General features: G+C 40.7%; 1 protein-coding gene across 2 annotated transcripts; it reads left to right on the plus strand.

The window, feature by feature from the left end:
- The first annotated feature begins 81 nt into the window (after positions 1–81).
- LOC105533333 (E3 ubiquitin-protein ligase TTC3) lies at positions 82–6,688 on the plus strand. Of its 2 annotated transcripts, XM_011971758.1 has the most exons (2): positions 196–686; positions 773–6,688. In XM_011971758.1, the coding sequence occupies exon 2, from the start codon at positions 781–783 to the stop codon at positions 6,097–6,099; it is 5,319 nt and encodes a 1,772-aa protein (XP_011827148.1). In that variant the 5' UTR covers positions 196–686; positions 773–780; the 3' UTR covers positions 6,100–6,688. The 2 variants fall into 2 exon arrangements, with proteins under 2 accessions (XP_011827147.1, XP_011827148.1); XM_011971757.1 differs by having other exon boundaries at positions 82–6,688.
- Positions 6,689–11,072: the final 4,384 nt, after the last annotated feature.

Here is an 11,072-nt window from a genome sequence, read left to right on the forward strand (position 1 = left end):
TGTCACCTTGTCCCGCTGCAGCCGAGATGCTGGGGGAGCGGGGCCTTCCACATCCCTGCGTGTGTGTGTGACTTGTGCATCATGGACAATTTTGCTGAGGGAGATTTCACTGTGGCAGATTATGCCTTGTTGGAAGACTGCCCTTATATGGACAATTGTGTCTTTGCTGCTGAATTTATGACCGATGATTATGTTCGTGTGACTCAGCTTTACTGTGATGGGGTGGGTATGCAATATAAAGATTATGCCCAAAGTGAGAGGAATTTAGAATTTGACATCTGCAGTATATGGTGTAGTAAACCAATTTCTGTCCTGCAAGAGTATTGTGATGCCATTAAAATAAACATTTTCTGGCCACTTCTGTTTCAACATCAAAACAGTTCTGTAATATCACGATTGCATCCCTGTGTGGACGCCAGCAATTCACGTGCTTCCGAGATAAATTTGAAGAAATTACAACATCTTGAGTTGATGGAAGATATTGTGGATTTGGCAAAGAAAGTTGCTAATGATTCATTCCTTATTGGAGGCTTATTGAGAATTGGTTATAAAATAGAAAATAAAGTATTGGCAATGGAAGAAGCTTTGAATTGGATAAAATATGCAGGCGATGTAACAATTCTAACTAAATTAGGATCAATTGACAATTGTTGGCCTATGTTAAGTATTTTCTTTACTGAATACAAGTACCACATAACTAAAATTGTAGTGGAAGACTGCAATTTGCTTGAAGAACTTAAAACCCAAAGTTGTATGGATTGTGTAGAGCAAGGAGAACTAATGAAAATGAAAGGAAATGAAGAGTTTTCCAAAGAAAGATTTGATATAGCTATTATCTATTACACCAGAGCCATTGAATATAGACCTGAAAACCACCTTCTTTATGGTAACCGAGCTCTTTGTTTTCTTCGTACTAGACAGTTTAGAAATGCACTTGGTGATGGAAAGAGAGCCACTATTCTGAAGAATACTTGGCCAAAGGGTCATTATCGTTATTGTGATGCTCTTTCTATGCTGGGGGAATATAACTGGGCTCTGCAAGCAAACATAAAAGCTCAAAAACTCTGTAAAAATGACCCTGAGGGAATCAAGGATCTAATTCAGCAACATGTAAAGTTACAAAAACAAATAGAAGACCTACAAGGTCGAACAGCAAATAAGAATCCAATTAAAGCCTTTTATGAAAACAGGGCCTACACACCTAGGAGTTTGTCAGCACCTGTATTTAGTACTTCACTTAACTTTGTGGAGAAGGAAAGAGATTTCAGAAAATTTAATCACGAAATGGCCAATGGTGGTAATCAGAATCTAAAGGTGGTGGATGAGGCATTGAAGGTAGATGATTGTGACTGTCATCCTGAATTTTCACCACCATCAAGTCAGCCTCCAAAACATAAAGGAAAACAAAAATCTGGAAACAATGAATCAGAGAAGTACAGTTCTAGTTCACAATTGACTTTACCAGCAAATTTGAAGAACATCTTGGAGAAACAGTTTTCTAAATCTTCCAGAGCTGCACACCAGGATTTTGCTAATATAATGACAATGCTGAGAAGCTTAATTCAAGATGGCTATACAGCCTTATTGGAGCAGCGTTGCCGCAGTGCCGCACAGGCCTTTACAGAGTTGCTGAATGGTTTAGATCCTCAAAAAATAAAGCAATTGAACCTGGCCATGATTAACTATGTCTTGGTTGTCTATGGACTTGCCATTTCTCTCCTTGGAATAGGACAGCCTGAAGAACTATCTGAAGCTGAAAACCAGTTTAAGAGGATTATTGAACACTACCACAATGAGGGACTTGATTGCTTGGCCTACTGTGGAATTGGAAAAGTATATTTGAAAAAAAACAGATTTCTAGAAGCTCTCAATCACTTTGAGAAAGCAAGAACCTTGATTTATCGTCTTCCTGGAGTGTTAACTTGGCCCACAAGTAATGTGATTATTGAAGAGTCCCAGCCAGAAAAAATAAAGATGCTGTTAGAGAAATTTGTTGAAGAATGCAAGTTCCCTCCAGTGCCAGATGCCATTTGTTGCTATCAGAAGTGCTGTGGATATTCTAAGATCCAGATATATATAACTGATCCAGACTTTAAGGGTTTTATACGTATCAGCTGTTGCCAGTACTGTAAAATAGAATTTCACATGAATTGCTGGAAGAAGTTAAAAACTACAACCTTTAATGATAAAATTGACAAGGATTTTCTACAAGGAATATGTCTTACCCCTGACTGTGAAGGTGTTATTTCTAAGATTATCATCTTCAGCAGTGGTGGTCAAGTTAAATGTGAATTTGAACACAAGGTCATAAAAGAAAAGGTTCCTCCAAGACCTATTCTGAAACAGAAATGTTCTAGTCTAGAGAAACTAAGACTGAAAGAAGACAAAAAATTGAAGAGAAAGATCCAAAAAAAAGAAGCAAAAAAATTAGCACAAGAAAGAATGGAGGAGGACTTAAGAGAAAGTAATCTACCCAAAAACGAAGAGCAGAAAGAAACTGTAGACAATGTTCACCGCTGTCAGTTCCTTGATGACAGAATTCTACAGTGTATAAAGCAGTATGCTGACAAGATTAAATCCGGCATATGGAATACAGCCACGCTTCTCAAAGAATTGCTTTCTTGGAAAGTTTTGAGCACAGAAGACTATACAACCTGTTTTTCAAGCAGAAATTTTCTAAATGAAGCAGTGGACTATGTTATTCATCATTTGATTCAAGAAAAGAGCAGAGTAAAGACAAGAATATTTCTGCATGTTTTGAGTGAGCTTAAAGAAGTGGAGCCCAAATTAGCCACCTGGATCCAAAAACTTAATAGCTTTGGCTTAGATGCCACAGGACCTTTCTTTTCTCGGTATGGAGCATCTCTTAAACAGCTTGATTTTAGCATCATGACTTTCCTCTGGAATGAGAAATATGGTCACAAACTAGACTCTATAGAAGGAAAGCAACTTGATTATTTCTATGAGCCAACATCATTGAAGGAAGCCCGTTGTTTAATATGGCTGCTAGAAGAACACAGAGACAAGTTCCCAGCATTGCATAGTGCTTTAGATGAATTCTTTGATATAATGGACAGCCGCTGTACTGTGTTAAGGAAACAAGACGGTGGCGAAGCACAGTTTAGTTCTACCAAGGTGAAAAACAAAGGCAAGAAAAAGAAGCTAAAGGATTCAAAACCTATGTTAGTTGGGTCTGGAACAACTTCAGTAACTCCAAATAATGAGATCATCACTTCAAGTGAAGACAATAGCAATCAAAATTCAGATACTGCAGGCCCATTTGCAGTGCCTGACCATCTTCGGCAAGACGTAGAAGAATTTGAAGCTCTCTATGACCAACACAGTAATGAATATGTTGTCCGCAATAAGAAGCTATGGGACTTTAACCCAAAACAAAAATATTCAACTCTATATGATTACTTCTCTCAGTTGTTGGAGGAACATGGTCCCTTGGACATGAGTAGCAAGATGTTCTCTGAAGAATATGAATTTTTCCCAGAAGAAACTCGACCAATACTAGAAAAAGCAGGAGGTTTAAAATCTTTTCTCTTGGGATGTCCTCGTTTTGTTGTGATTGACAACTGCATTGCATTGAAGAAAGCTGCATTACGGCTCAAGAAAAAAAGAAAGAAGAAAAACATTAAAACAAAAGTAGAAGACATTTCAAAAGCAGGAGAGTATTTACAAGTTAAACTACCACTGAATTCAGCTTCTAGGGAATTTAAACCAGATGTAAAGCCTAAACCAGTGTCAGATTCATCTTCAGCACTACCTTCTGAAGATGTGAAGCCCAAACCTGCGTCTGCTAATTCTCCCAAGCCAGCTTGTGAAGATGTGAAGGCTAAACCACTATCTGGTAATTCTTCTAGGCAAGTTTCTGAGGATGGGGAAACCAAAGGGGTTTCTTCTAATTCTCCCAAACCAGGCTCTGAGGATGCAAATTACAAACAAGTCTCCTCTAATTCCCCTAAACCAGTTCTTGAGGATGTGAAACCAACTTATTGGGCTCAATCCCATTTGGTCACAGGATACTGTACGTATCTTCCTTTCCAGAGATTTGATATCACCCGGACACCACCAGCATACATAAATGTGTTACCAGGTTTGCCCCAGTACACCAGCACATATACACCCTTGGCCAGCCTTTCTCCTGAATATCATCTACCAACATCAGTACCAGTGGTGCCGTCTTTTGTAGCCAATGACAGAGCAGATAAAAATGCTACTGCCTATTTTGAGGGTCATCATTTGAATGCTGAGAATGCTGCTGGTCACCAGATTGCCTCCGAAACACAGATCCTTGAGGACTCTTTGGTAACATCTGTAAAGTCACAGTGCAGCACAGGTGATGCTTATATGGTCCTAAGTGAGTCTGACAGAAATGATGGGCATTGTGGAAATTCTAACAACAAATGTGAAGTAATTCCAGAAAGCACCAGTGCAGTAACAAACATTCCACACGTGCAGATGGTTGCCGTACAGGTATCTTGGAACATGACACACCAAGAAGTCAATACTGAGCCATATAATCCTTTTGATGAACAACAAGGGGAAGTTTCACGGATTGAAAAGGAGTACCAAGTATTACAAGACCAACTTAAAGAAGCGTGTGAAAATTATGAGCAGATAAAACTTAAGGGCTTAGAAGAAACCAGGGACCTGGAAGAAAAGTTGAAAAGGCACTTAGAAGAAAACAAGATGTCAAAGATGGAATTAGATTGGTTCCTTCAAGATCTGGAAAGAGAAATTAAAAAATGGCAACAGGAAAAAAAAGAAATCCAAGGAAGACTAAAATCACTGAAGAAGAAAATTAAAAAGGTTTCAAATGCCAGTGCAATGTATACCCAGAAAAATGATGGAAAGGATAAGGAACATGAATTACATCTGGATCAGTCCCTTGAAATCAGAAACACACTTACAAACAAGAAAATGAAAATAGAAGAGTGCATAAAGAAAGGGAAAGAGGATTATGAAGAGAGTCATCAGAGAGCTGTGGCTGCAGAGGTATCCGTACTTGAAAACTGGAAGGAGAGTGAAGTGTATAAGCTACAGATCATGGAGTCACAAGCAGAATCCTATCTGAAGCAGCTGGAGCTGATTAGCCATGATCCTGCAGCATATCCTCACATGCAGTCTGATATATGTTCATGGGAATTGTTTCTTTCTCATGTTACAAAAGAAATTGAGAAAGCAAAGTCTCAGTTTGAAGAACAAATTAAGGCAATTAAAAATGGTTCTCGGCTCAGTGAACTTTCTAAAGTGCAGATTCCCAAGCTTTCATTTCCTGCCTGTAACATGGTTCATCCTGAGTTACTCTCTGAGTCTTCATGCCACGATGACCAAGGGCTTATGACTTCTGCAAGCTATGTGACTGGAAACCTCGCAGCATTTCACAGGGATTCCAGTGTGTTCTCTGCCAGCGATTCCCCAGGGGAGGCTCCTTCTGCGCTGTTGCCAGGACCACCCCCAAGTCAGCCTGAAGCCACTCAGCTGCCAGGGCCAAAAAGGGATGGCCAGGCAGCTCTGTCAGAGCAAAGCCCTGTGGCTGATCGGAAGCAGCCTGTTCCTCCAGGACATGCTGCACGTTCAAGCCAGTCTCCAAAAAAGCCGTTCAATAGTATTATTGAGCACCTGTCAGTGGTATTCCCATGTTACGATAGCACTGAGCTTGCTGGTTTTATTAAAAACGTGCGAAGCAAAAACAAGAGCTCACTTTCAGGATTGAGTATTGATGAAATTGTCCAAAGAGTGACAGAACACATTCTAGATGAACAGAAAAAGAAAAAGCCAAACCCAGGAAAGGACAAGAGGACTTATGAGCCCAGTTCTGCTGCCCCCGTGACCAGGTCCTCCCAGGACCCACCCTCGGCTGTTATTGCACCATCACCCAAAACCAAGGGGCAGAAAGCAGAAGATGTCCCTGTGAGGGTTGCACCGGGTGCAAGTTCCTGTGAAATATGCCACAAGATGTTCAAATCAAAAAACGTGTGTGTGCTCAAATGTGGGCACAAGTATCACAAAGGGTGCTTTAAGCAGTGGCTTAAAGGGCAGAGCGCTTGCCCAGCCTGCCAGAGTCATGATCTCCTGTCAGAAGAGTAGCCTGCACCTTCTGGAAGAGGCTGGCCCAGTGAGAAATGGGAGCTGCCTTCCTGCTCCCCTAGGTAGTCACACTTCACTAAAGCGTCATCCACCGGCATGCTGAATTGGAAGAATGACAATTTCCTATCACTGGTGTAAAAAGCAAACATTTGAAGACCCTTTTTCATTGTGTGTCACAAAGCTAAATTCATGGAAATCGTTAATATCATTGATATTAAGTAATTTCCCCATTTCGAGTGAATACTTTGATGATGGCCAAGCAGTGGCTAATAAAATGCCAGCTACCACACTCGTGGGTCGCTGGGGCTGTGCAGGGCTCTTTGAGGTGGGTGGCTTCTTTTGGAAAGTACTGTGAGTGCCTTGAAGCAGTATTCTAGTGATAAGAATTCTTAACATATTCAAGCGCCCCACGTTTGTTCCCCTTTTGTGTTTGAAAAACCTGTTCTAGTAGCTCCGCAAGAGAGATGATACTGACTTTTAAAATTTTTCACAAGAGTCTGTATTCCTGAAAATATGTCTATATTTTTCCTCAAAGATTCTGCATTTTAAGAATGGGCATAAGCAAACTACATTTTAATGATTTATAATGTTAAAAAATTGGCTGATTTAGACCAAAAGATTCAAATCTCCTCTTTGTGAAATCCCATCTGCATTTGATTTTTTATTATTTTGTGTTCCCCCCAATGGATTGTTTTAAGTGTTTACTTTTCGTCTTTTATAGATGTAATCTGATTTTCAAAAATCACTAATAGTTTTTAATTAGTATGGACTAAGACTTTTCCCCCTGGAATCGAGGCTGTGTGTCCATCATCCCAGCCCCCAGTTGGAGCCTGCTCTTCAAACTCCGCTGCCCTCCTCAGCAGCTTCTGTCTTCTTTTGTGAGTCAGTCAGCAAGTGCTTGGGATCCACATCCAGCCGTGCTGAGCACACAACAGGCTGTGTGTGGAAACAGCCACCATCATTATCCTTCCCTACCCCCGCCCCACAAAAAGAGAAGCTGTGTCTTTAGACAGCCCTAAGGTGTCTGTGTAACAATCGTTCTGTGTTTGACATTTGTGTAAAGTAATGCATGCAATCTTGTATTGTGGCCTAAGAACAAAACTGTAACTGCATTTGAAACCATGAAAAAATTAGATATTGTTTTGTGACTTTTAGACAGTGGTAAATATAGAACCATGAATTCTGGACACATTCCATTTCTCTCAAACATGAAGGATCAAAAAAAATGCTTTTTGATGTGTTGTTTGTTCCACTGGAAACTTAGAGTCATGAGTTTATGAGCTGATTTGGTCACCTTCCTCTGCCTTTGTTCACCGTGAGTTCTGATGTCTTAGTGACTTAGTTCATAGAAGCTCACGCCTTAGTTTGAAACAGATTCTCCACGGTGGTCCCCAAAACATTGTCTGCATATCCACAAGAACTGAGTGCTATGGGTGTTAACATGCATAAAGATCAGTTTGCAGCAGCAAGTACAAAAGGAGAAGAGGAACATCTGTTGAATGAGTATGTTTTATATACAACTTCAGATACTTGTGAACATGCCTTATATTTGTCCAACAACTGTCAGAATAAAAAACATTCTAAAACGAGCAAAAAAAAAAAAAAAAAAAAAAAAAAAAAAAAGAAAAAAGAAAGAAAGAAAAAGAAACAGTTAAAAGCAAAACGTAGTAAGTTACCAGAGGTGCCTTGTAAAGAACTTGACTAATGTGTGCAAAGGACCAGAAGGTTTACAATGATTACTTTAATAAAAATATTGGGAACATTTGAGGTTGGGAAAATCATGGAAACTGGTTCAGACTGAGGAGACTTAGAGTCAGCCAGAAAAATGATGACCACAGAAAATAAGAGACATAATGCAGGAAGGACTCTGCAAGGATTAGCTGAATATAGATATCTGGAGGGGTGGGGATAGCTGGAAGAAGGCCCTATGTGGATAACTCCAAGAGGGTTGGGGATGTTAACAGAGAATGAAAAGAGTAAAAGAGAGAGGAGGAAGAAAAAGAGAGGAAGAAGGTAAAAGAGAGAGAGAGGAAAAAAAAGATTAAGACAAAGACACAAAGATGACGAAGAAGAAGAAATAAAGGATAAGGAGAAAGGAGGAGGAGATAGAGGTGAAGGAAGAAAGAGGAGAAATGAAGGGCAGGAAAGTAGACAGAACCTTGTCCATCACTGTGATACTTGTTTGAAAAATACCAGACACACAGTATGGTCTACTTCCACAGCAGCTAGAGCTAATCTACAGCTGTATATGTGTGTGCACACACATGTGCACACTGCCATAGAAACGTGGTTGACAACCTGGATGTTACTTCTGTAGTTGAAAAAAGACACCTTCCCTCCATCCCTTGATCCCCTCTCCTGCTCCAGTTATAGCCTCTTTCTAGAAATCTTTCTAGGTTTCTGGCCTATCCTCCTCCTGGTGGGCAGTACTATTCCTTTTGTACACAAAGCAGAGCCATCCTGGAAAGGCAGTTCTGGAGAGTCCCATGAACAGGTGTGCAAACCAGGACCAGACAGATCTGGAAAAAGCAGATAGATAGAGGTTGGTGCAAGGGGTACAGGCAGGTAAGCAGGGATGGTCCACCAGACCAAAGGCAGGAGCTGCCTTCCCCTTTTTTACTTCAGCACAGCTCAATAGCCTCACTCTTCAAAACCAGAAACAAACTGTCCATTTCAGTCCTTTCTTTTGGGAAGTATGATATGAAAACAGTCAAGACCATGGTGACAGGAGATCCTCTTTCTCTCTAACTTGCAAATAGGGAAGAGATAGACATGGTCAGTATGAGGCAGGACAATATGTTTAAGTGAGAACTTATGAGGAACAGTCCCACGTTGCCTTTAAAATTCTGACACAAAGTTGTCCCATAGGCCTCTGTGTTTCAACATTATTGTCATCTGTGATAGTCTACTTTTCTCCCAAGGGCCTTCAGTTGTCTGTAAATCAGAGCTTAGGAGAACACTGGCTACCCTTAGAATTGTCAGTGAGGTTTTGGTGCACTGAGTGTGCATTCATAAAGGACGGTTTGCTCCCACAATCTGGACCTTAATCTCTTGATTCTGGTTCCTACGAAGGCATGGAGGAAACTCTCCTGCAGGCATTCCCAGTGGGGTATCTGCTCTATCTATTCCAAGAGTGAGGCCCATGGAAGGTTTTCTCTCATGCAGGGTGTAGAGTTGGAGGACCACACAGGGGCAGGAGTGAGGAGATCAACTTGTAAGAAAACAAGCTTCTCCCTTGTCACCTGGAGAAACTTTTGCAAATCAGTTTGCCATCTATTAATTTGCCATCACACTTCACATAAAAAAGCATCTTCTGTGGGTTAATACAGCATCAGTGGGCATCGTTAGAGAGAAGCTGGGTGTGTGAGTAGCACTCATGAACCCAGGACTATCTCTGTATAGAACACAAGAACCAATTTGTTAGCAAAACCTCTTGCAACATCTTGTAACAGAGAGCAATGATAGTGCAAGATGGAAAATCCAGGAAAAGCAGTTTCATGTGGTTCAGAGACAGAGATAAGCAGAAAGAAAATTAACACAGAAGTAGCATTCAGCACATTTAAAGAAAAAAGATGAGCTATGTGGCTCTAAGGTAATCAAACCTATATCATCTGAGAAGCTACTTGCCACTTAGTCACTTAGCAGCCTTCTTGGTTATCAAATCAACAGATCAAAAAAGATGAACTTCCAGTTACAAAATGGCAGCATAGAAGTAACCTGGCTTCATTCACGCTCCCTCCCTGAGAAAGCCTAAATCAAACATACAGTGTTGAGACTATCACCAGCAATATCTGAGAACTCAAATATGAAGATTAGGCAGTTCCAGGGGCACAAAGAAGTAAAAAAAAAAAGTCCAAGTAGACAGTAAGAGAATTGGATTTCTATATCTGCAACACATCTACTACAATCTGCCCTGCACCAATGATGCAGAAAAATTTCCCCAGACTTATGTGTTCTACACTGGAATACCTGAGATCTAGGTGGACAACCAGCTTCTCCACCATCTTGAGTTCTTGGCAGGAGACCCATCCCTGCCTTAACCCACAGGATGCATCACGAGTGCCCATAAAAAGAAATCTCCCTGAGGACAGCCAGGCACAAAGGGTGGAAGTGGGACATTATCACCCACAGCCCTGAGAACTCTGCTCTGTTACTCAGACAAAAAGGAAACCATTCAGAGTGGCTATTCAGCAGCACTATGCTGTAAGTGGTTCATTCCACAGGCCCGCTGGGCACAACCCCCAGCCAGCCTTCCCATACTATCAGGTTATCCCATTTAGAACCTCCTCCACTGGGGATGAGCGGTGCTGGGCTCTGTTACTAAAGCTTAGGCAAACCTGGGCATAAGGCATCATCTAATGCCAAAAAGGAGGTAGCAACACAGTGGCGGGGTGGGGGAGGGGCAGGTGTACAGAGAAATAAATTGAAAAACTAAAACAAATCTCTAGCAAACAAATGCAATAAAAACCAAAACAAGCCAGACAGAGAAGGGCATAAATAACTAATCTATCAATGCAAAGAAATAAATGTACATTCACAGGAAACAAAAGAAAACAGGGAACCGTGACCTCCACAGTCAAAGCAAGGATCTGGTGACTGACCTTAATGTGAGCTCTCTGACCAAAAATTCAAAATAGCAGTCTGAAGGAAACTCGGTGATCTTCAAGATAACACAGAAAAGCAATTCAGAAACTTATGAGAAAAATTTGACAAAGAGATTGAAATCATTTTTTAAAAATCAAATAAATTGTGGAAGGAATGCATTTTTGCTGACCTGAAAAATTCATTAGAGGTTCTTAACTGCAGAATGGATCATGCAGAGAAAGAAATCAGTGAGCTAAAACCTCCTATTTGAAAATACAGTCTGGTACATGTGCATAACGTGCAGGTTTGTTACATATGTATACTTGTGCCATGTTGGTGTGCTGCACCCATCAACTCGTCATTTACATCAGGTATAACTCCCAATGCAA

The sequence above is a fragment of the Mandrillus leucophaeus genome, unplaced genomic scaffold, assembly GCF_000951045.1.
Source record: "Mandrillus leucophaeus isolate KB7577 unplaced genomic scaffold, Mleu.le_1.0 Scaffold1242, whole genome shotgun sequence".
Taxonomy (NCBI): domain Eukaryota; kingdom Metazoa; phylum Chordata; class Mammalia; order Primates; family Cercopithecidae; genus Mandrillus; species Mandrillus leucophaeus.